The sequence below is a fragment of the Dinoponera quadriceps genome, unplaced genomic scaffold, assembly GCF_001313825.1.
Source record: "Dinoponera quadriceps isolate SergipeBrazil2010 unplaced genomic scaffold, ASM131382v1 scaffold781, whole genome shotgun sequence".
NCBI lineage: Eukaryota > Metazoa > Arthropoda > Insecta > Hymenoptera > Formicidae > Dinoponera > Dinoponera quadriceps.
The window spans coordinates 409,363-437,083 of record NW_014555039.1 but is presented as its reverse complement, the minus strand read 5'-3'; the positions used below and the strand labels follow the sequence as shown (position 1 = coordinate 437,083).

At 44.8% G+C, this 27,721-nt stretch overlaps 2 protein-coding genes across 4 annotated transcripts in view; both read right to left on the bottom strand.

The window, feature by feature from the left end:
• Positions 1-535: 535 nt before the first annotated feature.
• LOC106742838 (RCC1 and BTB domain-containing protein 1-like) lies at positions 536-7,677 on the bottom strand. Of its 3 annotated transcripts, none has more exons than XM_014616138.1 (10): positions 7,290-7,676; positions 6,941-7,143; positions 6,385-6,543; positions 6,050-6,311; positions 4,467-4,594; positions 3,481-3,750; positions 2,672-2,796; positions 2,496-2,593; positions 2,278-2,408; positions 536-1,780 (listed from the first exon to the last, which is right to left on the bottom strand). In XM_014616138.1, exons 1-10 carry the CDS (start codon positions 7,375-7,377, stop codon positions 1,535-1,537), a joined length of 1,710 nt encoding a protein of 569 aa, XP_014471624.1. In that variant the 5' UTR covers positions 7,378-7,676; the 3' UTR covers positions 536-1,534. The 3 variants fall into 3 exon arrangements, with proteins under 3 accessions (XP_014471624.1, XP_014471625.1, XP_014471626.1); XM_014616139.1 differs by having other exon boundaries at positions 536-1,675; positions 7,290-7,674; XM_014616140.1 differs by lacking the exon at positions 3,481-3,750 and having other exon boundaries at positions 7,290-7,677.
• Positions 7,678-10,391: 2,714 nt separating this feature from the next.
• Positions 10,392-27,721, bottom strand: part of LOC106742899 (dynein heavy chain 12, axonemal) — a 28,786-nt gene continuing 11,456 nt past the window's right edge. Inside the window, exons 12-30 of the mRNA XM_014616256.1 lie at positions 27,093-27,254; positions 26,773-26,984; positions 26,207-26,324; positions 25,733-25,966; positions 25,396-25,664; positions 24,463-24,742; positions 20,418-23,917; positions 19,173-19,459; positions 18,269-18,522; positions 17,873-18,169; positions 15,964-16,459; positions 15,141-15,886; positions 14,717-15,076; positions 13,448-13,914; positions 13,098-13,255; positions 12,784-13,033; positions 11,822-12,227; positions 10,970-11,233; positions 10,392-10,847 (exon numbers count right to left, since the gene is read on the bottom strand). Of these exons, the coding sequence (XP_014471742.1) occupies positions 10,497-10,847; positions 10,970-11,233; positions 11,822-12,227; positions 12,784-13,033; positions 13,098-13,255; positions 13,448-13,914; positions 14,717-15,076; positions 15,141-15,886; positions 15,964-16,459; positions 17,873-18,169; positions 18,269-18,522; positions 19,173-19,459; positions 20,418-23,917; positions 24,463-24,742; positions 25,396-25,664; positions 25,733-25,966; positions 26,207-26,324; positions 26,773-26,984; positions 27,093-27,254 (9,111 nt within the window). The 3' untranslated portion in view covers positions 10,392-10,496. The remainder of the gene's footprint in view (positions 10,848-10,969; positions 11,234-11,821; positions 12,228-12,783; positions 13,034-13,097; positions 13,256-13,447; positions 13,915-14,716; positions 15,077-15,140; positions 15,887-15,963; positions 16,460-17,872; positions 18,170-18,268; positions 18,523-19,172; positions 19,460-20,417; positions 23,918-24,462; positions 24,743-25,395; positions 25,665-25,732; positions 25,967-26,206; positions 26,325-26,772; positions 26,985-27,092; positions 27,255-27,721) is intronic.

The window sequence follows — 27,721 nt, the reverse complement described above, 5'->3', positions numbered from 1 at the left end:
CCACTGTAAAATAGAGACGCTCCGTATATGTATATCTTGTATACTTCTATATACGGTTTGAAATAAGAAGGACCGACGGCATTCCGGCGACTCGGACGACAACCGGGCAGGAGGAGTGGAGGAGCAGGAGAAGATGGTGGTGGAGGAGGGACCGCGGGGCGGAAAGAAGTTATATGTACAGATTTATCGGAGTTTATCCACACCGAGTCGCGGAGCGACGTTGGTCGTTCCTGTGTTTCACAAAGTATATATGTATGTATATTAAACATCTCATGATGATGATTATTAATCAGTAGATACGTACGTATTATACGATCGACAAAATTTATCGCTTGTATATATTGAGAATATCGTAATAAAATGATGTATGAACGAACGCAATGCAGACTCTCTCCCTCTCATCGACCCTTCCCCATCTCTCTCTCTCTCTCTCTCTTTCTCTATCTCTCTCTCACTCTCTTCTAACGTTTATTTATAGTTTATTTATTCCGCCCTCTATTAATAGCGCCGGGAGTAAGAATGTTTAACGACAATGTTACGTTGTCGAACAATGATATAAAACTTTATTAACATACAAGTATATAGTGAAGAGTACTACATAGACACGAACCCCGCGGGCGGGCGGGAACGCCGGTCCGGTGGGAAAAAAGAATCGTGGAAAGACCCCGGCCTCTCGCGAGCCGGGCACATGGGCAGCTAAACGCACATACCAAAAAAATGACTAAACTACCATTTAGGAATGACACGATATAGACGGAAAGATAAAGTACTCGTTGTCGCGCTTGATCGATCGCTCTCGAATTGACGGATTAATCTCGCGTACAACGCGAGATTGAATCTTGGGCTGTTTTCAGCAAGGAACAGTACGCGTTACACCAAATAGCTGTCTTGCTACATATTATCTCAACTATGTATTATCCAAAAAGATACCTTAGATAATGTGTAGCCAACGCTTCGTGTAGAGTAATGAATCCTTGCGGAAAAAAAAGAGAGCCTTTCTCACAACTGTGAGGCGATCGAGGCGAACTCGTCTTTTTTCCCTTTCATTTCTTTTTTCTCCATCGTCGATACGCGAAAGTAAAGCCTAAATAGAGTAAAACCTACAGAGTGAATCTCGTAAAATCTAATGAAAGAGAATAATCTAGGATATCTCGTTTCGTAGAGAGCAGCCTCTTTTCGAGCGGAGAGCATTGGTGAGCGAGGATGGTCCGCGTGCGCGCTCGTTCGCACGCGGACGACTGTGCGCTATCGCGGACTAACACTCGAAGTGGCCGGGCATTCGCGCGGGAAATGCTAACGACGAAATGCGGAGGCGGGGGGAGGGGGGAAGGAAGGAAATGCACGAGAGAAATCGGCGACTTCGCCTCCTGATTAACTAACGTGCGCCTCGACTTAATCGACTACCGAATATGTAATCACATGTGTGCGTGCGACAAGGAACGGCGGAGGTTCGGGCGAAACGAACCGAGGCTCCCTTTCGTCCGAACGCGTGCTACCGTGACCACCGTGGACGTCTTTCTTAAGCTGGACCAAATTACGTCTTGAAAATGCCGGACTGGGCGGCCTTGCAGATGAAGGTCTTAACCGTTTTTTCGTCCAACCTGGCGAAGTTCTCCGTCTGTGTCACAGCCGTCATGTGGTTTAACGCGAACTTGAAGCAAAACTCCTCCAGCTCCTGCAAATCAGCAGTGCTGGCATTACGGACGTGTAGAGCACGCTGTGCGGGCCCGTTTACTCGAATAGGTACACTCGATCCGGCGTGAGTCATCGGAGTTGATCCCTCGCGAGTCGAGTAAGAGAAGAGGAAAGATATGTATTATATAAGGTGAAACAACAACTATTATACCACCTTGAATATCTTCGAAATATGAGAGCAGGAAAAGAGAAGAATTCGACGGGGATTTGACAATTGCAATTGCCTTAAAATTACTCACGCTATTTTTATTTGTTCTATTTATCTTTTCATGTATTTGAACTGTTTCCTTATTTCGATCCACCGGATCCAACAAATTGTCTGTCACTTAATATAGATCTCCCACCCGTATAAAGATTATTATTATTATTATTATTATTATTATTATTATTATTATTATTAATTCGACTTCGAAAAGACATCTTCTATAATTGTAAATTTTGGCCGTCTTCATCTGGTCGTCAGTCGAGTACTTTTACTTCTCAAAGATATTCAAGATGATAATAGTTGTCGCATCATCCCGTATATAAAAGAATATATATATATAATATGCAAATATTTATATAGAAATTATATATATTTACTTTCGCGTTATACTCGATTGCCGTGCTATAGAGGGAGGCGACGTTCAACACGGTGATCCCATGCTTTATCATCTGAATGCAACGTCGCATGAGCGATTTTTCGATGTACAAGTTAGCTAAATTCAGGAGCTCTGCAACAACAAGAGGTCACACTGGCGCTGCGTCGATCGTGCGCGAGCAATGACCACGATGGCACCGTGACATTGACTTAAGCTCACCTAATGCATTCTCCGGCGGTAGGTCGACGTCGCCGGTGTACAGGTAGTTCAGGTAAGCCTTGTAGACGATGTACGAGAAAGTATCGTGCTCGATCACGCTGCGAAAAGAAGAAGAAGACAATCGTTAACACACACTCGAGCCTGCGAATAACGCGTCTCATCAACTGAACGCCTACCTCTGACTATTTTCCAACCAAGGATCCTGTAACATAGTCCTGAAATATTGAGAGCGGATCTTCAGGATTGCTTTGTGAACGTGAATAGTTTTCCCCTCCACGTGTACCATGAGATCGCTGGTCAACTGTGTCGAAATGCATACGTTTTTTAGTGAGTACATAAGGCGTTCTGCAACTATCGTAAAATATCTTAATAGCGTTGGATTATCTTATCACGCCCGCGTGCGTTGATTAGAACTAACGATTCTTGTACGAGAGAATGCCGTGAAAATTCTATTCTCGTATAACTCGTTCGCGGGAACCTTCGAGTTTGTTTAATCCCGAGAGCCGCTATTAAAATATCTTATGATAATTAATTTATGATATTCTATATATATATAGTCGATATAAATATATAATTAAAACGAAGAAATATATACATCGTAGGAACTACATTAAGGATGACTTTTACCAAACTCTAATCTAACCAATTAAAATTGCTATCAATCTCTTTCTCTATCTCCCTCCCAAATACGATTCGCTTTATCTTGTTAATACAAATAGAAATCACTAATTTTCGATCATTGTTGAACGACAAGTTACGGAACTAAAAATCGGCGCCGATTTCCTATCATTATTCATCGATCGGCCTGATCAGAGTTCGGTGGAAGTCACGCTGACTCTGATTTGCTTCAGCTACACTTTCCCATCTCTGGCTTTACCTTCTCTCCCTCTCAACCTGCCTGTCTCGACAACAAATACCCAACGCGCGAAAACGAAGCAGCTGAAACAAATGCGGACACAAGAGCGGGAAAAACCATGCGACATACAGGATCATCGAACGCCTGTCTCATGCAATCCAATATATTCAGCTCCTCGTCAGCGCACAGGATCAGTGGCTTATGCATGACGTTCGAGGAAGAGTAACAGGCCAGCACTTCGTGGAGGTGCGCTAACGGAGTGACGGTCGGACTCGTGATGCTTTGGCCGCGGCATTGACCCCACATGAAGACGCGCCCGCCGTCACCGACGGCCGCGCTGATGTGATTGTAATGCAGAGCTGCGATGTCCGATACCCTCCCCATCTCGGGCACATTCAGCTGTCGATTATCATCGCAGTACGATGTTGAAACTCTCGCATTCTTCCCGCAGAATTGCCACAGAAGATAAACTTGGAAATTCCCCGACTATGCCGATTTTTCCAAACGACAGCGGATATTGTTTCACGACCAATATGCAATCTTAAATTTAACTTAAAAGCAAGTTTAGAGGCAGGGATTGCAAAGATGGTAGCTTATATTATTAGAAGCAGTATGAACTTTGACGACATGATATAATCCTGAGTGCAAATTTAGAACAAGAAATAAATGAATATTGAATAAAAAGAATGCAGTTACGAGGGAAAAGGACGATTGAATAAAATCGACCAGTCACTCTCGATTATTTTCCTTATGGTCGAAGAATAATCGACTGTGACTGGTCGCTTTCCTCACTTCTTACGTTTTCCCATGTGCCACGGCACGTAAAATGTAATGAAATGACTTGTAAAGTGCGCGAGTTTTAAACGCATTTGACTATAAAATATCAAATATAAAATTTTTTAAATTACTCTTTAAAACAAGATCATTCAAGATAATTGTGAGCAAAGCTCAAAATTCCAGGTTCTTTTATATCATTCCTCGACTTTTCCCCGACCAATTTAAATTTCCATGACTTCTCCCGGTTTTCCAGGTCTGTGGCAACCCTACTCATGATGATGACGATGACGATCACTCGGGCGATCGCCGAGAGAGAAGAAGAAAGAAACTCGCTTTACCATGACCGGGCTGCAGGCATTCGTCTTGTTATTGGTGCCCAGTTGGCCGTAACTGTTGCCGCCCCAGACATAGAGCATCCCCTCGTCGGTGAGCGCCAACGTGTGGGTGTGTCCGCAGACCACCTTCACTGGAAAAGCCCGAACTTGGCAGAGCTGTTTGCACGATGTGTGTATGTGTGTGTGGAATGCATGTACGACGGAGCCGTAGAGTCATCGCACATCGGGCTTAATGAGCGGCAGGACCGGGAGGGAATGCCGTTGCGGCCGCGCTGCGGCTCCCGAGTTCCCGTGCGCGATCCGGAAGCGATGGGTTTCCCCGGTTCTTCGTGCGCCGACACTGAAGACCGCAACTCGATTTGAAAGCTTGGCAGCTCGCCAACGCCACGAGATTAATTAACGTCTCGTCCATGCAGCGCGAAGCGAGTAATCGCGACGTGAACGCGAGCGACACTCCTCCCTCGGGGAGCGTCCGCCGACCGCAAGCTTCGAATTGAACGAACTGCAGAGTGCAGGGTGGCACCGGTGTCGCGAACGTTGCGTTCAAGGAAGCTGATCTCGTTACATCGTCGCGATGCGAGCATATTTTATTTCTCCGAATTTCTCAGGATTTTACCCGAAGCGAACACACTGCCGCTCGCGGAATGCAAGAGCGACGTTCGTTTCTATCATCAAGATTTAAATCTAATCGACGATCAACCCAACGGAATTGTCCAATCGCATTGATCGATCGAAGTTAATTGGCCGATGCAATTGGTCAATACTGTTGAGTTAATCATCGATTATATTGTCCAGCAGAGAAAGCAGTTTTGAAATCCAAATGCTCTTGGATTCAACGGAAATTAAGAGCATACACCGATCATATTCACGAATTTTTTCAAACATTCTGCAAAGCTGTTTCCTCCGTCGAGCGCAGCTGTTCAAATAATAATAGTAGAGACGGGCGTTAATCGATTAATCCAGTCGGCTTATATCTAATCGATGATTAGCTCGCTGATTAATTCGACGACGTTGATCGATCACACTGGTCAATTAGCTCAATAGGTCGATTCTCTTGAGTTAATCGTCGATTAGATATAAATCAAGATTACAGAAACGGACATGAGAGATTCAGAGAGAAGATTTTAGCAGAATGGCTGACTTATCGGTGCAAGTAAGACAACGTTTTATGTCTTTTAAATCTTTGTCTTGAAATAACGCACGATGATTGTCTTGTGTCTTAGGTCTCCGGTATTCATAATCGAATCTTATGTTTAAGACCGTCTTAAGTTCATCTCCAGATTGTTTCGTAGCCAATGAGCTGTACAGCATCTGAAAATAAACTTAAAACAGTCGTAAATATAAGATCCGACTATGAATACCAATCTTAAATTAAAAATTCTATTTGTGACTGATGGCAAACCGTTGTATAATAAGATATAAATAGAAAAGTGATAACTTAGACAAAGATTGAGGGCAGAAAATATTGTCTTAAAGGTCAACCATTCTACTGAAGGCTTTCGATAAACGGGAGACTCGACGCTTCGCACGGCGGCGAGCCCGTGAGCCATGACTCTCGGAGGCTTCGAGGTGACGAGCGTGATTACCTATTCGGACTCCCATCAAGCCTGGAACCTTGACTGGGTTCACCTGATTCACATAATTGCCAATTCCCAGTTGACCGACGCCGTTGTAGCCCCAGCCGTAGACCTCACCGTTCTCGGTGACCGCCATGCTGGACGCCTGGCCGCATGTGATGCAAATAACCTTCTTCCCAGCCAAATTAGAGTTCACTAGCCTGGGCGAGCCCTGATTCGTGCTGATACCGCTACCTACTTGCCCGCAATTATTTTGGCCCCAAGCGTACACCTAATTAAACGGCCGTCGAGAACTCGTAGCGAGGATACAATTGCGAATCAGCTGTCAGTTATTGTCACCTTACCTCGCCGTCCTCGGTAAGAGCGAGAGAATGATGATTGCCGCACGCGATATCCACGATGTGCTTCCCGTTCAAGTTTATGTTCACCGGTGTCGGTGTGAGGCCTTGATTGGTCGAGCCATTTCCTAGTTCACAGAATCCATTGTGACCCCAGGAGTACACCTGTGGAGGACAATGTGTGGTTTTCGATCTTGTGATTTCACATGCTTTATAAAAATATTACAATGAAACTTTGATGAACTGTGCTTCGATGGGGTCACCGGTCATGTTGGAGCAAAAATGCATAAGTAAAATATAAATGTAAATAATATAAATAAATATAAATGTGAGAGAACCAAATGAACCCTCTGTACAATTTGATTCTGTAAAACTAATTTCAGCAATGGAATATTTTAACAGATTCGATTTTCTAGAAAATCACCAATAAATGCGTGTATTCTCAACTTGAAATTTTTTTACCAACATAGCTTCAACTGTACATCTCAGTCATACAAGAGGGATTCCATGGAGTTACTGTTGTATTTATAATGACATCAGTTAATCAGTTTTACCAGCATACCTCACCACTGTCTGCGAGTGCCAATACATGAGGTCCACTACCATAGGCGAAAGTCTTTATACCCTTCTCACATAAGGCTTCAATCTTTTTAGGATACAGTGTGCTGTGCATGTCGCCAGTACCCAAACAACCAGAAGTGTTGCTACCCAGAGCATATACCATCTTGTCTTTTGTCATAATTAAAGCCTCATTACCCATCGTACCTGTTTCAACATTCACATTATAAACAGAGCTCAAATGACCAGAAGAATATATAACACATACATATATATACGTGAAGATATATGAGTCGAAACATATTTTACATTTATTTATGTATTATACAAAGTAGAGGAAAAAAACAGATTACCGTATACTACAGCCATATGAATTTGCGCCACGAATTCCGGCTCCAGAAGCCTGAAAATTGGCCAGCTCTTTAGATCACTGGAGCTCATCGCACTGCCGACGTTACTCCTTGACTTTCTTTTAACAATCGGCGTTTTAGGTCTTAGGTTACTGAGGTTATTCACACTTTCCAATTCCAACGGCCGACCGCGAAACCAACACTATCTCACGTTGTTTCTCATCCTAAAAGTGACTTCACGTGATCGGCGGAACGTTTACAAGAGCTCCGACATTCCAACGATCCGTCTCTGATTCCCAGTGACATTTCCTACTGACAACACAGGAAAAAAAGGAAACAGCAAGCGTATATATCTCCTCCTATCCCCGCGCACTCTCGCGAGCAGCATATTGTTTGAAAACAAATATTCCTCTGCTTGTTGTGCGTTGTAGTAGTGCTTCAAAATAAAGATGACCCTAACTGAAGAAATAGGCCTGTTAAATATTTATTTAGTCATATTAACTAAGAATAGAAAGTCCTCTTGACTTGCTTCTGAATTCTATTAAACGAAAATAACAGATTGTCGACAAATTCAACTTTGCTCTAACTTTGACAAATGTCAATGACATAATTCAGAAAATATTTCATAGCTTAAAGTCTCTGGTTCATAGAAATATTTTCGAATATAAAGCCAATCTATTTCTTTCAGCGTTACACGTACACAAATAAAGATCCGTCAGGTATAAACATTTTTCATGAAGTTTATTAGATTTTTCCGCGTAAATTAAAAATTGCATATGAATATAGTTTATAGCTATTGAAAGTGCAAACTATTCCCTTTATTTTAAGTATATGCAGATTCCAGTGCGGGTTCTTCGATGTTGAATGGAAAACGGTCCTTTTGGCTTTGATCGTTTATAGAGGGTAGATGAATCATTGCACGACATTTGTTAACAAATGAATAAAAAGTTTAAAGTTTTCTCTTTAAAACGCATGCATTACATTTTCAAATCAAATAATTTTTCGCTCTGAAAACTCAACTGAAAGACAAAGTTTGAAATGGAGCGGTCGCCATTTTTCGTTTAACTTGAAATATCTTGACGAAAAACAACGACAACATTAATATAGTTAATATGATTAAAAGGTAGAGACTTCAAGCTTTAAAATGCTTCCTGAACGATCTCGATAACATCATTATTGCGAAAATTACAGCCTGTTGAATTTTGCCTATGTTTCCGTATAATGGAAAGTACGCCTGATCAGCCCTTGAGTCATACTACTTAAGAAATGGAAAATAAGTCCGGCCCCATCGTTTAGTCATATCACTTAATTTCTCATCAAGTATGATAGCGACTCGTAGCGGAGACTTTGCAACTAAATTACAGAAATAACGGGTTTACAGAATTATTAGGCCCGTTATTTCTGTAATTAGTTCCAGAGTCTCCGCTACGAGTCGCCACTATACTTAACGAGAAACTGAGATCGTGATATGGAGTATTCCCATAGAGATATAAGAATAGAGGGAACAAGCCTGTAAGTGGAAGTCATAGAGGCAAAGAGAGAGATGGATGCCGAGGATCCTATCTGTCTCTTTCTAGTCACGCGCTGGAATTGACTGCCGCACCAACAACGATATAGCTATACATTTTTCTCCATCCAATTCAAAGAAACTGTCATTGCTAAAATGATCACTGCAAATATATGCTGTTTTCACTTCAAAATACAAAGGTAGTTGAAGTATATTCAACCATTTACGCCTTATATCTACATCCTTCGGTAGCCTACAACATTTACATATTTTTTTTAATGTAGGAAAAAATAACATATAATTATTTGAGGTTACGTATTTGTACTTTCTTACAAGTGAAAACTGCGGTTACATCCAGGATAAGACTCTGCCTTGCATTTCAAACAATGCCTCATTCTTAAACAAATCGCGTCCAATTATTATTTTGTTAACGTTCGAATATTTAACGAATTTTAATTCTACACACATGTACACGCATATTTATAAAACGAAATTTTAGTCTGCTTTCTCCCCTCCTGATGTCGCGTGGTCGCTTGGTAGCTCATTGTAACAACCAATCACAGCGCTCGACTAGAAAGAGACAGATAGAACACTCGGCATCCATCTCTCTCTTGACCTCTATCACTTCCACTTACAGGTAGCATATATCCCTTGTTCCCTCTATTCTTATATCTCTATGGGTATTCCTCTGTTTTTTTCTTTACCCTGTCCAGTGCAAATCTTACTTGCGTTTAAAAACCCAAAAATTTACGAGACTGTTGCTGACTTTGTTAAAAACATACCACGCTCTATAGAATGTTACATCGACGCTCTACTTTATTATATATACCTAGCTTGTAGCCTTTTAGTTTAAGTTACTCCATGTTATCGCATTCAAACATACTCAAATGTATATAAACGAGTACATCATGTACAAACTGACGCTCAGATCCAGATGTAGTTTTAGTTCTGATTATCCAACATTGAATACGTTCCGTTCGTTAAACTATTATGTAAATTTTCCTCCTATTATAAAACAACACTCGATTTAGCTTTTAAAACGACACACTATGTACAGCGTTCTATCATTAAGTATACTTAAGAAAAACTTTGTAAAATTTTATAAAACATTCGGACAATCGCACCCAATGTTTTTCATACTTTGATATAAGTAATATATGCAAGCTAAGTGTCTACGCAAACTAAGATATCACCAAAAAATATTTGTATTATCACCGGGTCAGATAGGGTAAACCCTTAGACTCAGTACACTTTGTACACCACTTTATTTTGAATAAAAAAAATGAGGTCGTGATACGACTAAACGATGGAGCCGGACGTACTTTCTATTTCTCAAGTAATATGACTCAAGGGCTGGTCAGGCGTACTTTCCATTATAATAAAACAAGCGAAATTCAACAGGCTGCAACTTTCGCAAAGATATAAACTATATTTGTATGCACCTTATCTATACGAAATTAGCAACTGGACTTCATCACTTTATAAAAAAGAAATAGTAATAAAAAGAAATAAAAGAATTTCGAAAAGTTAAAAATATATTTTAAAGAGGGGGAACAAGATGAGAAGAAAATTTTCTACGATATTCATGCACCATTTATTACTAGAAAAAATTCCTTAAAGACTAATTAAATATTACGAGTCGGATAAGGACAATTGTTGCAACGCAAATGCCATGAATATATCAAATGCGTTAACGTGAAGTCTCAATCGTCCAATTGACACAATAAAGCCAATCCCCTCTTGATCCAATGGCTCACAGGACGATCCGTGTCTAGAAATATCGACAGCACGTAATTCGAGGAGTGGCCGGTGGTTTTCAGCACGCCGAAACGCGCCGATGTGATGTACAATGGACACTCGTATCGGTCGCCGACTGTAAGAGATGCTATTTCACACGGTTTAAACCACACCATCGGCATCGGGTCCCACAGTATCTTCGGGTAACTTTCGGCCAGCAACATTGACGGTATGTCCCATCGAGCTCCGGCCAAGAATGTCCCGTAAACGAAAGCTCCGTCGACGGGCGACACGCTGGACTCATAAATCGGAAGCACCTGGGGAATGTTGATGTGCTCATTAAATGGATAAAGCTTAAATAGCACAGATGTCTAAAATATATCTTAAAGACATCTAAAAGAAGATGTCTAAAATACGATATAAACTGATATCGTCGCACCTCGTAATCGAAGGTAATCTTATCGATCGGTATCTTGTACTTCCTGGCGTAATTCTGCGTGATCGCCGTTAGAAAGGCGTGCGCGAACGAGAATCCGGATATCCAGAACGTCTGCGGCTTCCCGTGGTCCAGCCAATGCTGCAGGAATTCGATTCGCTTCAGGAAATCCTCCACGAAACTCGGCAGGCGCTTCAGACTCGGGTAGGCGCTTGCTCTTGCCCAACTCGGCGGGATTTTTGCGATGAGCATGCTGTTCGCTACTTCCTGTTATTCGTTTTGATATTTGTTCGTATGTTTATTTACTTATCACGTATCTGTGCGTGTGTATATATATATGTGTATATATGTGTGCGAACAAGGTTCGTTTGAAATTTAATAAAACATAAGGTTTCACAATCCTTCTGTCTCTCTCTCTCTCTCTCTCTCTCTCTCTCTCTCTCTATAGCAATAAAATTCCCCAAAACTTCTTTACCTTTAATCGCTTAAAATTTGGAAAAAAAGTTATAACTCATATTTGAGGATATCATTAATTTAAAAAATAGAGAGAAGAAATATAAATAGATAAATAAATAAATAAGTAGGATTCGTACTCACTTTGCTCGCACAGTTCTTATTTATCACACTGATTAATAAATTCTATTGATATTTATATATATTATAACAATTATCTATAATATATAATGTCTACTTAATACGTTAATATTATATAATATTATATATTAATATAATACATAATATTATATATTAATATTATATATTAATATATTACATTAAAATTTCATATTAATATTATATATTAATGTATTACATTAATATTATAATTTTATATCGCGGTGTCGAGCTCGAACGTACTTCTAACAACGGCGTCATCACCACCAGTCCCTTCACCGCCTTCTCCAACATTGACAGGCTGCTCCGGATCTCCGCCAAGAGATCGTTGTACCTCTCGACCTCCTGCACCAACACCGTGTTCATCGATTCCATGTACTCGATCGGGAAGCGCCTCTGCGCCTCCTCGATGTCGAACAGATTCGGCATTCTCTCGTAAATGTCCCGTTTCATGTTCAGCAGGATCTCGTCCTGCCTCATGGCGTCGCCCGTGACCACGCCGCCCTGTATCCGCGCCATGGAATCGAACAGGTCAGCCGTGAGGCCGAGATTGCGATTTATACCGGCGTTCATGTGGAGGCCGAACACCTCTGGCGACGGATTCAGCGGGATCGATTGTATCTGCCTCATATAATCCTCGTGAGTGTGCCTGCGATTTTACGCTATCTGTTTATTATTATATAAACATCCACACTCACTCTTGCTTATTTTTTTCATCTATAAAGCGGGATCTATTGAAAATCTGTTGAAAATGGCATCGATTGCTGAACAAACTGAAGCAAAATGTTAACGGGAGATATGCTTTTTCCTAGCTCTGTTGTTAATTATATCTTAAAAAGAATTAATAACTAATTAACTAATATGTATTTTTTTTCATCCAACCAATAAAATTAAAGTACTAATAATAACTGATCAAAGAAAGATACTGTTATTATTACTATTATTACATACATATTAATATATACACAATTATTATATATTCATTATAATAATTATTAATCAGTAATTATTATTGTTATAATCAATAATCAAATTGATGTATAAATGAATTATCATTTATAATCAGTTATTTAATTATTATATATATATGTGTGTAATTGATTAAATGATAATTGATTAAATGATAATAACTAATAAACAATTAGTCGAGTGAAAATTTAATGTGTAAACCGACGAAATATTTTCGATGAAAATCGAGCAAATACCTTTTCGGCACGGTGTACTCGGGGCCGACGTCCGGAGCGAACGAATAGTTCGGGTTGACGATCACGTCCGGGTTGTAGAAGTCTTTCAGGATGGTGTTGAGACACCTGCGATCTCGGTCGTCCGTCACTCTACCGCCGTAATTGCACTCGCCGGTAAGATACATGATCGCGTCGAACGGCATCTTCTCGTATTTCGCGACGCATAGTTCCAATTGCATCGCGGATATTTGCAGGTCGGACTCGTTGAAGTCTGAGAGGGAGGAGGAGGAGAAGACGTCGTCGATACGCAGCGAGGAGAGTTGCGAGTTACGAACCGTATCGAATGTTCCAGCCCTGAGGCCCGTAATTCCGTCGTTCTTGGATCACTGCGTGGAAGAAGCACAGAGCGTACAGCATCCTGAAGAACGTCTTCTTCTTCGCCGCCATCTCCTCCAAAGCCTCCAGTTCTCTCGTGCCTTCCGTCGTAAACGACCTGCGAAGCGACGAGATTCCATCGATTGGTATCTCGCAAGTGCAAACCCACGGGGCACTTTTTTACTTAATAAAAACAATTCCTGTCTGATTTCACTGAATTTTCTCGGACAAATTCGCGGAGATTACCGCGAGACTGAAAGTGTCCCGACCATTCCGGCGCAAGCTGTTATTTTTTTTTCGCGCTCGTCACCTCAGAATGTTGTTTTGCAGACCCATCGGCGGCTCGTTGGTCATCTTGACGCCGTTCTGCAGGACGCTGACGGGGAACTTGTCCGACGGGTAACTGGTCAGCCACAGGCGGAAGTTCTGCTCGGTGTTGACGTGGTCGAGGCACTCGTAGATCTTCTCCAGGACGGGCATCCAGGAGGCGGCCAGGTGGCAGTTTTGCAGACAGACCCAGGAACCGTCCCCCTGCGCTCGCTCGATCATTCTCTGCGCGATAGGCCCTTGACCCTGGCCCAGCGAGATCGACTCGAAACGGTCCATGTAGTTCATGCTCTCGACGAATTTCGTCAATGCGCCCATGGGATCGGATCCGGCCGATAAGATGAACACCAGAGGCGTCAAGCAATTCGACTCGGCATACGATTTGGCGAGGTCGAAGGGCGGAGGCACTACGAACTTCAGACCCATCCCGGCCTCCACGAAGCGCTGGATCTGTCGAACGAGCCGACGAATTAATTTCTCCAACATTCACGATTATCTCGAAACGCCACGGTAAAAAGAGAGGAGCGATTCAAAGTACGAAATGAACCGGATTTGAAAGGTTTTTAAGTCCAAGTGAGTACTGAGAAAAATTAATATCGCCGAAGCGAAAACTGAAAATGAAAGAAAATTGAGTCAAAGTTGAAAATTAAGTAAAAGCCGGGAGATAAATTGAGAATCGGTTAAGTATAATCGAAATAAATATCGGACGTTGGCCGAGTATCTCAACGTTTAACAACAATGAGAACTCAGTAAGCGAAAAGTTATTAACGCAACATTATTTGCAGATTTCTTATAACGTATAACGTTTTCAAATATGTTGTTCTTAGTGTCGTATAATATAACGTAATAATATTTGAGTGAAATGTTAAAAGTAATATTTTTCACACCATGATTTTAATATTTAGGAATTATAAAGTAGCAATTTAAAGACGCTTATAAAATATTACGTCAAGATGTTTATAAAACCCACACAAAATCAATGTCTTAAAAGATCGATTTAATGTTTCTTACTTGCTCTGGGAACGATTCTAAATTCTTTAATTCTTCTAAATAAATAAAGTAACCGTTTTGTTTCTCCAATAACGTGACATTATTAAATTAATAATAATCAATACTCAATTAACCGAGCTGTTGTGCCTCAACGCGAAGAGGAAGCAAAGCGCGAATCGACCTTAAGACATTCACCGGTCGCTAAGGATAATTCCCGAGAGAATCGTTCTCATTATCACGGCGATGTTATCGGTCACGGTACCTTTATCGGCACGATATCCGGTCTTATCACTCTCGCGACGATCAACTTCTGGAAAGGCGTCAGCCTCGTTTCCCAAGGTTGCGGCAAAGACGCGTCCACCGGGTCCAAGAGATCGTAGAACTTCTTCCAGGACGGCAAATCGTCCCGGAAACTTCGCATAAAGCCCATGAAAGCCGGCGAAGCGCTGACGATCCTGGATATCTCACTCCAGGATTTTTCGGGCAGCCATTCGGCGGCGGGATTCTTCACGGTCGGCTCTCCCACAGCGAAGCCGCCGGTAATGAGAAATGACATCTCGTCCTCGGTGATACCGCCCGACGCCAGCAGGATCGTTGTGTACAGAATAAACGAGTACAGGATCTGTGGATCGAAGGATCAAAAGATTGATTCAACGCTTCTCGCTTACCGGGTAGCTACTGCTTACCTTGTCCTTCTCGAACAGCGACCTGCACACGTTCTGATAGAGATTGTAAGTGAACGCGCTGCGCAGGAAGCCGAGTCGGCGTTCGAGGTCCTTGCTCTTACTGGCTGTTTCGATCGAGCCTACGTACAGGTTGATGAACCACGTCAACGAGTACTGGTACATCGGGTCGATGTTGGGCAAGTCGGTGATGGTGTAATAGAGCGCCGCGCTGTATTTGGCGATCGGCCGGTAGCTCTGGCGGAACATGTCGATCTGCATCGCCGTCTTCTTCGCCGCCACCTGCTTCTTCTCGATGTCGCTCGACAGGATCTTCGACGAGTCCAAGATCCCGATGGCCTCCTCGTCCTCGAGGATGCCGGCACCGGCGACCGACAGTATCCGCAGGATGTTGTCCTCCACCTCCTTCAGCGCTTTCACGTTCAGGGCGTTTTGCACGATCAGGTACTCGCGCTTCTCCTGCAGATCCGGCCGCTCCTTCGCGACCACTATGCCCAGCAGCTGATCGTCCAACGCCTCCAGCGTCAAGGCGCTGCTGATGAGCGTCACCTTGTTGAACACCTCCGGCGAGTAGTGCGGATTGCGCAGCTTGGTCGTCATGTACAGCCGGAAGCGCGGATTGTAGTCGATGTTTCTCTCGCCGAGGGTGATGTACCAGAAGCCGCCGGACTTGTATATCCGCCGCATCAGTATCGGGTCCAGGGCCGCGTCCAATTCCTCCATGATGTTCTCGATCAGTACCGGCTTACCTGTGCGATAATCATCGAAGCAATTAATTATGAATTCAATTGAAACAATTCATCGATAAGCATTATTTAATAATCACCTTGTTCGATCGAGCGCTCGACGACGTTCATATAGTTGCGATCGGTCAACTTGACCACCCGGAGGTCATTCATCTTCTCCATGTTGCGGATCCACTTGTTCGTCTGACCTTGCGGATCGACGAACAGGCTCCAGCGCTTCGAGTTGTCCATGATTATGGCGTTCTCGATGGAGAAGGAGTCGCGAGGCAGGCCGAATAAGTTCCACGAGTTGATCTTCACCTCGGTGCCCAAAATCGCGACGAAGTTGTATTCCCGCGAGCAAGGTATCACGGACTTCGCCACGTACTTCGTCCACTTGTCAAGGCTCTCGGTGCGATAGCTGGCCGTGTAGGGTCCCAGGTAAGCGATCACACCGCAGGATATCAGGATGTCGCCGGGCAGCGCCTCGTAGGCCGCCCAGAGCATCTCGGCGGCTGCGGTCCAGCGGTCCCGCTCGCCTCCCAGACCGCTGATCAGCTTCTCCGCGCGGATTAGTTTGTTTCTGCAGTTCGTCACCTGTATCGACCCGGGAAAAATTGTCCATACATAGTAGATTATATATTTATTTATACGTAGGTAGCTATTTATATTTCTGGCCTTGGTAGCAGTAAGTGTTGCCAGGCGCCATCTGACGTTGTCATTGGAAACTTGACATTGTTGAACATAAGAACATAAGAACACATTGTCATTTGAGCACGGTTTGTGTTGTTTACAGTGAATTGAAAAATTCATGTCGGGCAAAAAATGGAATTAACTCGTGAACATTTTCGTGCGATAATTTTTCATAACTTTCGACGTGGATTATCAAGACAAGAGTGCATCGATGAACTTAATTCTTTATACAGCGAGAAAGCACCATCCCACAGCACTGTAAAAAACTGGTATATCGAATTCGATCGTGGCCGACGTTCGCTCCAGGACGAATTCCATGAAGGTCGTCCAGAATCGGTTGTTGTGCCAGAAAATATCGATGCTGTGCGTGAACTGATAAAGCAAGATCGTCATGTGACATACCGTGCGATTGAGGCATCTTTGGGCATTAGTATGACAAGCATCAATAAGATATTGCATGAACATTTGTCCGTAAAAAAAATTTATTCTCGTTGGATCCCGCATAATCTGACAAACGCTCAAAAGAAAACTCGTGTTGATTGGTGCAAGGAAATGTTGAAAAAATACGTTCAAGGTGCATCAAAGGCTGTGTATAACGTCTACACAGGTGACGAATCATGGATCTATGCATATGAGCCCGAAACAAAACAGCAATCGACTGTATGGGTCTTCCAAGACGAGTCAAATCCAACAAAAGTTGTTTGCGGAAGAAGCACATCGAAGCAAATGGTTGCCTGTTTCTTCGGCATTACCGATCACGTGGCGACAGTGGCGTTAGAGCACCGTAGAACGGTCAATTCTGAATGGTACACGACCATTCGTTTGCCAGAAGTCATCGGAGAAATTCGAGAAAAGCAGAAGAAGAGGCGAATCATTCTTCATCATGACAATGCGAGCTCTCACACATCGGGTCAAACAAAAGAATTTTTGACCGGCCAAAACATCGAATTGATGGGTCATCCGCCGTGCAGCCCTGATTTGGCACCCAATGACTTTTTTTGTTCCCGCACATCAAAAATAAATTACGTGGTCAACGATTTTCGACATCCGTAGAAGCGGTTGATGCATTCAAAACGTATGTTTTGCAGTTACCTCAATCGGAGTGGAAAAAGTGCTTCGAAAATTGGTTCAAATGCATGCAAAAGTGTATTTGTCATCGTGGAGAATATTTTGAAAAACAATAAAACCAATTTCGATCATAAATATTTGTTTTTTCATTATTAGGCCAGAAATATAAATAGCAATCCTCGTATTTATATATATTCAAGATGTCTGTGGCAAGGAAAAGATATCACGTGATCGCAAAATGCCACCGACCTCGTCCTCGAGACGGATCTTCCGCGTTAGGGTCTCGTTCAGTTTCTCGCGCAGCACCTTCAGCCTCTCGTTCAACTCTGCTAACATCAGCCGCCTCTCCTCCAGAAACGCGAGGGTGTTCTTCAGGTCGCGCTCCGAGGCGGCGAGCTTGGCCTTCTTCGGCGCGACTATCTTCGCTACGCCGTCGTACAAGACCATCGCGCGCACCCACTTGCAGAGGCCCTCGGCGGCGGAAGAGGCGCGCGCCACCACCTTCGGGTCGAAGTTCACGTTCGTCATGTATGTTCTCTTGATTTCCTGGCGAAAGGCGATATCTCGTTAATCGGCGGGCTCTTCTGGCGATAACAGCGATATTTCCGTGCGAGCGCACGGATGTGAGTCGAGATGCGGTCCAACCTGCATTATGGCTTCCGGGATGTTGTCTTTGTCATACTGCCGCAGGCTCTCCAGGAACTTCATATCACCAAGTATGCGCTTGCTGGGCGTCCAATAATCCAGAACCTTAACGCCGGTGGCTGGAATGTCCTTCCTCACCGGCGGTACGTTCAGCATCACGCACACGGCCGCCATGACCAGCTTAATGACCTCCGGAGGGCTCTTCATGGTCTTCACCACGGCGATGTCCGCCGGCTTCAACGTGTCGAGCGCGGCTGTGATTTACAGAATAATTCTTAATTACAATTATATTACGTACCGCAACATATTTTGCTAAAAGTAAAGAAATGACGCGCCGTGCACAAGCGAAGAAACAAATATCCTCTCATAGCTCTGTTACTCTCAAATCCCAGTAAATAACAGTTAATAATAATATTAAATCAACGTTATTATTTCCCACTCAACAATATAACACGCGTTGTATATAACGGTTAAGTGAGAAATTATAACATTGTTGTGATGTTACTGTTAGTTGGTGTTAGTTGGTGTTGGAATATAATAATAGGATCCTTCTTAAAGTACATTGAAAAAAAAAAGTTCTAGATTCAAGTAAATATTTGCTGAGAAGTATTAGAGCAATTATTTCACTTGGATTAAGTAAATATCACTTGAATTTAGCATTTTTTCCTCTCAGTGTATATTCAAGTAATATTTATTTAATTCATGTAAAATAATTACTCCAGTATTCTTTAAACACTTACTTGAATATAGTATTTTTTTATTTCAGTAAATGAGATGCAAAATTTAATCTGATGATCTAAGAATGATGGGATCCTCGAGGATGAAAAAGAAAGGAAACGGTGAGAAAAGGGAGACGGATAAAACAAGGAAATGAAATACACGGATGGAGATGAGGTGACGATACCTATGGCCTCGGCCAAAGCCGGCAGAGCCTCGGCCAGGTCTGCCTCGCATTCCTCCTTCAGCTGCATGGCGATTTCAGCTTGCACTTTGGCCACATTCTCGTCTTTCTTCACTAAGATCGTCGCTTGCTTCACACTCGCGTCCTCCTTCTCGATCTGCCGCATAGTCTCCGCCGTTTCCTTCGCGGACGCTTCGAGCTGCGGTCTCAGTTCCGTTAGCGTGATGCGCATCTGAGCGATCTGCTCGGCCGCAAATTCCAGCTTGTCCAAGCCGTTGATATACCGCTCTCTGTGAGAGAGATGAGAAGAATTTGAAGAGAGAAGAATTATGTTTTTTGACAGGTTACGAATGAGAGATAGTAACGAAATGCTTTTAAAAATCGACTCCCCCAATCCTGGAAATATCGCATTGTGTCGTGGATGGTCATTTGGTATGATTTAAAAAAAGACGATTTTTTAATTGTTGAAAAAAACAAAGAAAAAACGGTTTTTGCGAAAAGTTGTTTTTTTTGGGTGAGATAAGATAAGATTTTTGAAAATTGAATAATTTACGAGATATTTCATGTCTTGAACTAAAAAGTATCAGGATAAAATGTAAAATATCTCGAAAAGTATAAAAATATTCTTTTTGACGATTTTAAGGTGGTGGTATTTTCATATATAGAACAACTAGAGGAGTCAATTTATGTTAAAAAAATCATGTGGTTCCATTAAAAAAAATTAAAATTAACTTGGAAAAAATAATTAAAAAAATAGTTTAATAATGTAATAATATTACCATTTTATATTTCGCACGAAATCTTACAACTTTTATCTGAAACTTTCTTTCGAATAATGCGTTTCTTTCAGAACTTTCTAATCTGTAATACATTGACGGATTTTAAAAAATTGTGCGCACTATATGTGTGTGTATGTATGTATGTGTGTGTGTGTGTATAATAACATATTATATTTTATTATTATATATTATATATTACATATTTGACCATAATATATTCAATTGTAATTCCTTGAAATATGTTATTGCTTACCATATAATATATTAACTTCATTTAACTTCAATTAAGTGCACGCAATTATTTTCGCAACGGAAAGAAGTAAATGTGGCAGATTTTAATCGAACGCACGCGAGTGTTTTCCCAAAAACGAATTTTATCTGCTTTTGGTAAAAAAAAGAAAAAACGTAGAAAATCCGCCAAAAAATGGAGAAAAGCGTTTCTTCCTAAGTATCCCCAAAGCCACATCACCTAGTCTGAGCAATCTCCCGTCGTTTCTCCGTCGTCAAGTCGGCGAACATGCGCATGAGGTCGAGGAACGAGGCGGTGGTGACGTAGGTCTTCTTGCCGGTGAGCTCGTAGAACCTGGCGCTCACGTCCTTGGTGCAGCTGTGGAAGAACTTGCAGGCCGCCACAGACTCGTCCTTGACGTTCTCGGCGAGCTCGAGGTCGACGAGGGTGCGCCTCGCCACCTGTTCGAGCGCGTCCTCCGGCCAGGCGTCAAACCAGTCGATGGTGCAGCAATTCACCAGGCCGGGATGCATCCGCACGCGGATCCGAAAGGCGTCGCCGATCGGGCTGAGGCAGAGCATGATGTGCAGCTTCTCTCGGCACCTGGCGACGAAGAAGGCCAGCACGCTCAACACGGAGATATCCAGGTTGCGGTCGCCACCTTGGGCGGCGAGCCGCGTCATCTCGACGATCTCTTGGCGCTCCTCGACGTTAAAGATGTTCGGCACCTCGCCGTCGTTCAGCAGGCTGTCCACGTCGTCGAGGAACGCGTCGTCGCGTATCTGCTCCTCGGCCAGCAGGAACACCAGGTCCTTGCCGACTCCGCCCGAATTCTTCAGCGCCCACTTCACGTCCTCTCGCCACTCCTGCAGGCCGTACATGCCGGTGATTTCCGGCTGACGGAGGCCGTAGCCCGCGATGGCGGAGGCGAGCCTCGTCAGACTCTGCCTGCCTGAGCCTCCGGTGCCGATCATCAGCAGGCTGCCGCACGGGATGGAGAGCACCCGGCAGATCCTGGCGAGGTGCTGGAGTGCGTAGCGGAACAGGGTGATGTCGATCTTGTCGCGGTGGGTGTCGTTGTACTCCTGCAGGAACAGGAGGGCCACTCGTTGGCATTCCTCCAGCGACGGTATCTCCTCGTAAAGCCGGAACTCCACCGACACCTCCGGGTCCATGAAGTTGGCCATGATCAGGTCGTTGAGGCTCTCCTCCGTGATCTGGTCGTTGTACCTGGGCAGGTGGCCGAGCAACGCGTCGAAGCGCTCCTTCAGCACGATCTCCACGGTCGCCCTGATCTCCTGGCAGAGCCAGCGCCGGTCCGGTTGATCGACCAGCCGATCACCGAACACCCTCAGCACCTCGTGCACCCACAGCCTGCAGAAGACGCTCTTGCCGGTGTCCGCGGACTCCTTCTTCAGCAGGGCGCAGCCGGTGATGACGCGCGCAAAGTCGCGCAGATTAAAGAGGTAGTGCGGCTTCAGCGGCGTCGGCCGTAGATACGTGATCGCGTCCCTGTAGACGCGCGTAGTGGCGTTCACCAGGTCGTTGACGAGCGGCATCACCCCGGCGGTAAAGCCGTGCTGCTTCAGCCCGACGAACGCCAGGTTCGTGAAGATCCGGAAGAGGGTGTCGCGCGTGAAGTCGCATATGGTGAACACGTTGAAGTGGCGCAGGAAGCGCTGGTATATCTCGTGCCTCCTGCCCCCGGGCGGCGCCATCGCGCACACGAACATCGTGTTCAGCACGACGAGGGGATCTGGCTTCTTCAGGTCGAACCAGACCCCGTGATCGAGGAACTGGCGCAGCAACTCGATCGGCGGCTGCGCCCCGTATATCTCCTTCGTCGGCGCGTTAACCTCGTCGACGAAGACGATGCAGTGCGTGCCGTGCGGAGGCCCGTACTGAGTCCCTCCCCGTCGCTTGAGCAGCCTCACCAGCACCAGCTCCTGCGTCTGCGCCGCGGTGATCCTCGGCGAGAAGGTGATCAGGTTCGGCAGGTACTTGGTCTCGTCCAGCCTGTTGGTCAACAGGTCCTTCACGTAGATGCTCTTGCCGGTGCCGGTGTCGCCGTAGAGCAGGAAGCACCGGTGCCGCCTGATGTGCATCGTCATCACGCTCTGGTACTTCACCGTCTCGCCGGTGGGAATGATGGTGCGCGCGATGCTCTCCGTCTCCGAGAACTGCTGCGTCTTCGCGGCCTCGGTGTACCGTCGCCAGGCGCCTCTGCCCCGGAAGTGGTAGTACTGGTCGTGAATCGGCTCATCGCCCGGCAGGGAGATCGGGTCGGCGGTCACGCACTCGGGCGTCGGGAAGTCCGGATGCTCGTTTTTCCAGAGGTTGCGGTAAAACACGTCGAACTTGGCCCGCGATTCCCAGTCCAGCGTGCCGGCTGCGCCCCACACCATGGAGACGATCATGGCGGCTTGGAACCAGGCCTGCAGGTTCTGCTCGAACGCACCGGGACTCTCCTCCACGGCGTCCTCGATGAGCAGCTCGAAGAACGACATGGTCGACACCGCACGGTGAATCTCACCGGCGTTCACGGTCAGCCGGCACTCTCCGCGTATGAAGTTCAAGCACGGCTGCATCAGCCAGAGGAAGAGTTCGCCGACCATCGCGTTGCACCACGCAGGATTCAAGCGGACGAGCCAGGACTCGAGGAGGGGCTGCCAGCCGAGTGAGCGCGGCTCCATGTAGATCATACCGCAGCGGGAGACGGTGGCCGGCGACGCGTGCATCAGGTCCATCGTCTCGAAGATCATGGACATGGTGTCGCTCATGCGCATCACCTCGCCGGACGTCAGGCAGAGCTTCTTGTTGTCGTCGAGCACCGTGTTCAGGCTCTCGATCCAGACGGCGTCCACCGGCCCGTCGAAGATGATCCACCTGCGGTCGGGCGAGTCCTCGCTGGAGAAGCGGCGGAACGCCGCCGCGCACACCCCGTCGCTCCACTCGGACGACACCGGGTCGAAGTAGCCGTACAGCTGGCCCAACGTGACGGCCTTCGGATTCAGCACGAAGTACGTGGTGGCAACGCCGTCCTCGAGACCGTGCTCCTGCATGAGCGTGAGCGCGTCCGCCAAGGTGCGCAGCACCGAGCTCTTGCTGGAGAACGGCTCGCCGACCAGCATGAAGCCGTGGCGCACCATCATCATCTCGTAGGTCTGCACGATCTTCAGCAGGAACACGCTGACCGGCTGAAGGTTCCGCCTCTGGGCGGCCTCCTTCACCGCGGTGAGCAGCTGCTCGTAGCTCGGCTCGGGCAGCGACAATCCTGGGAACAGGTCGGACACGATGCCCTGGAAGAGCGGCACATCGCGGGAGAGGAACTTGGGCAGGTTCACGTCGATCAGCGAGCGCAGCAGCAGCACCGCCTCGTCCTCATCCGGGTGCTTGAGCTTCAGGCTCTGCGCCGCCGACAGCACGGTCTTGACCGCGCGCATGCCGTAGTCGTAGTGCGACTGCGACGACAACTGCTCGGAGCAGAGCTTGTACGTGGTGACGATCTTCGTGGAGAGGTCGCGGCCAGTGCCGAAACCCGAGGAGTACAGGAAGATCTCGGCGATCATCGCGTAGTCCGGCACCATCATGGCGACTGTGCGGAACAGGACCTTCAGGTTGTCCGGCAGCTCCGATCGGCCGGCGTAGCCCGGGTTCATCGTGATGCATACGTAAACCGCCGGGTTCAACTGTAACTCGGTGCCTTCGAAGACGAAAGTCTCCAAATGGCCGCGCACCGCCTGTGTGTGTATAAAAAGTTAGTATTACAATTTGTGATTTTTTGTCTAATAGATGTTCCTTATGAATTTATCCCTACGTAAAGGACTTCTTAAATCGTAAGAACGGATACAGAAAAGGCTTCTCAGAAATCATTAAGATAGATAGAAGACGTCATAATGATGTCTCTGAGATAAAGACATCTAAACGATGTTTTTGAAACGCTTTTTACGTAGATACACATGTCGTAGGTTGAATCAAAGAAGAAACGTAATAAACGTTTAATTAATTTATCGAATTATTTTTATCTCTGTATCCAGGTAGCTCCTGCAGCTAAAAACTAGATCTAATAATTAAATTTCAGTTGTATTTATATGGACAGCTAATTTTTTCCGCGCGATTTGTAAGATTTTTCTTTAACTAGCGCTTAATTTACAAATATCGATGCGTCCCTTGTTCAGATTCGACAAAAGTTTCTAAGTTTCTTTAGAAAACATCGTAATGACTTAACATTTTCTTAGAATTCTCTTATAAAATTATCTTGAGAAGTTATGGTTCAACGTATTACCTGTATTATGCATAAGATTTGTTGCGCCACGACTGACAGGACTTCCAGCTCGATACGATTGAATTCGTCAAAGCAGGACCAAGCGCCACAACTCGCCAGACCCTTGAAAAACTTGCCCATATTCTTGTAGTCGAGGCCCTCGGAGCAGTTGAAGACCACGCATTGAACTGCGATGGCTCGGCTCAGGTCCTTTGTCGTTTCGGTCTTGCCGGTGCCTGCAGGACCTTCGGGTGCGCCGTTCAAGTGCAACGAATACGCGCCGATCAACGTGCGATAACATCTTGCGGAAACGACGTTGCAATCAGTGTCGATATTATCTGTAGCGTCTATTAGTGCACGGCGACCCGTTATCGATGATACTAAATTGACAAGATGATGATGACATGCGAAAAGAAACAGTCAGAGACGTGAAGTAAATTTTTTGCGCCCATAATTTGAAAAATTAATGTCACCTTCGTCATTTTCAATGGATTATTTTTCCACCGTACCACGAATGTACCTAAAAATCGCGGCTACCTGGCAATGTAAAACAAGAGACCCGGAGTTCTATTTAAAGAAATAATAGAGAGTAACCGAGAGATTTGCCAAGCGACTTCCTTTAAAATATATAGTTTTTGTTTTTTTAAATAAAGGACCGTATTTTTATTTGCGCGTCCCCGGTAGCCGCTTTAAACGAATTTATCGACATTACTATTATTCGTTGCTTACGCAATTGCAAAACAGAGAGTGAAATAATAATAATAATAATAATAATAATAATAATAATAATAATAATGATAATAATAATAAGTCCACGCGACGTTTCGTGAATTGAAGCCTCGCTCGGGAAAAATTTACTCCTCGTTTCCGATAATTATTCTCAATTCTTTTTTCCCACAGTCGTATCATCGACGAAGGATCATAGTTCGGCCCATCATACCCATCGGTACGTACCTGTCGGTTAACGGTGTGATGACGAGACGCGAGCAATTGCCGAGGTACTCGTACGCGTACCTGACCGTCGAATAGATGATTCTAACGTAGACGTCGTCCTCCCAGTAATAACGAAGTTGCGACAGCCACTCGAAGTCCATCTCGCTGACGATCTGTTTCTCGATGAGGGACTTGACAACGTCCATCGCGTGAACGTCGATGGTGATCAGAGCGTTCAGCGTTGTTCGATTCTGCTTGGAGAGCTGCCCTGCCGGCCGAAATCCATTTCCCTGCGGGAACTCCACAACGGGAGGGACGACGACCGCTCTCGCGCCGTGTTATGTTACAAACCTCTCACCAGATTGACCAGCTTCAGGATCTGGCCCCTCAGCTTCTCGTAAAGCGACTCCATCGCGTGGGTCGCGCGACCGACCAGGCAGCTATGCACGTCGAGGCTCCAGTAAATCTGCGCGACGCACAGGACAACCATGCCGGGCCAAAGGACCACCCATTCCACTCGTTCCTTCAGCTCGTATTCCAAGTAGCTCAAGTAAATCTCCTCCCTTACCGATATCAACATCTGCTTCTCGACCTGAGGAAGCACCGACAGCTCGGCAGGTTCGTCATGAGAGCGATAAGACCGATAGAAAAGTAATTAACAATCTAGTTCATACATTAATATTGCAATCGTGAGTCAACGTGAATATCGAGATTTCGTAAGTACACTGTAACTTGAGTACGAATTTGTTTGCCGTGACACTTCGAGAGATCAGTCGCGTTATTTTGCCGCGGACGACGGAACTAAAAGTAAATATGGGAAATCACGAATTACTTGAAGCAGCCATCGCTCGACGCATCCGCGCGCCGCTGCCGTCGAGATAACTTCCTGCATCGGCACTTCCTCCTTATCGTCGCTGAACATGCAATAAATTTCCAGGTCTTTGTCGAAACTGCAAGATAAGAGAATTTTGTAATGTAATATATAGTAAAAATATGTTGAAATATATATTGTAGTATGTACAAGGCGTCGCAGACCAACAGGGACAAACTTCGTGAGGGCGTAGAACGGATTGAGATGAACAAGAAAGCCGTCTACCATTTTGCAAACAACAGGCAAATTTTTAAGTTATTAATTAAAGAAACCTCTACACATAGTCATTTTCAATAATTGATAACTCGAAATTTTGCGTGTTGTTTATGAAATGGTGGAGAAGCTTTTTTATTTACTTCAATTCGTTCTTCTCACGAAGATTGTCCCTGTTGGTGTGGGACATTCCATATATATATATATTACAATATGCGATCATATATTTATTATTATTAGATATTTTTAAAGAAAAAAATATAATAAATATAAACATTCAAGCTAAATAGAAGGAAACCGCATGAGGGAAGTACCCCAGCCGATTGATCCCCTCGAAGCACTTCTTCAAGTGCGGCTGAACGCGAAGTGGTTCCTTCGTCTCGGAAAGAATCTCAAGCATGTCGTCGTTGCTCAGGAAGAAGAATCGCGGGAAGAACAGTCGTTTTTTCTCGAGGTAATTCAGTACGCCGTTGTTGACCCTCTCCATTATCATATTTGCCGTCAGCATACTTTCCAACATACCGAACTGTAAGGGATGTTCGAGTTTCCGGAGGAATTTCAACCAAATTTCTCTCTTTTGACCCATCGTCTCAGCTCGCTTCGCTCAAACGTAATCACACATCGATATACGTACGACGCCGGCGGTCTCGCGAACTCGGGGATCCCTGTCGACCCGCTGCATCGCCTTGCGAAACGTCGCGTCGACCTCGATGAACAACACCTCCTCATCGGGCAGTTGCTCCACGATGTCTTTACTTGAGAAGATCGGCAGCAGATACATCCATTGCATCTGCACCTGGAAAGAGCAGAGGCAGTGTCTTCGCAAGATTCGGAATTTGTCCACGCGAACTGATTCCTTCCGGTACTTAAGAAAGTTGTAAGGCTCAGTGTCGTATTTTCAGCGGCGCATTAAAAAGACCGCTCATAAATTTATCAAACAAAATTACATTTTTATACATTTCATTATTGAAATCACAAGTGTTAATTTGAAACAAAGTTGAGGTAAGCATACACATACATATATACGTAATATTACCAATACGACAATATTATTTGTTTATTTCTATCATTAATGCAAGTTCACTTCGCCATACAATCTCTTTAAACTTGGCCGAGACTATTGCTCCATGCATTACGGAGGCAGTGAGAACACAGCAATTGATTAAAATAGAAAGGAACGAAATTCAACCCGCAATAAAATGATGAAAAGAAAACCTCGACCTCTTGCAGCTTCGGATTTCAGCGATTTGATCGCAAGTACGG

Coding starts and splice junctions, on each gene's coding strand:
- LOC106742838 (XM_014616138.1), bottom strand. CDS start 7,377: ATGAGCTCCAGTGATCTAAAGAGCTGGCCAATTTTCAGGCTTCTGGAG. Junction 6,544..6,940: donor CACTCGCAGACAGTGGTGAG/GTATGCTGGTAA, acceptor TGTCCTCCACAG/GTGTACTCCTGGGGTCACAA. Junction 3,751..4,466: donor ATGCCTGCAGCCCGGTCATG/GTAAAGCGAGTT, acceptor GATAATCGACAG/CTGAATGTGCCCGAGATGGG.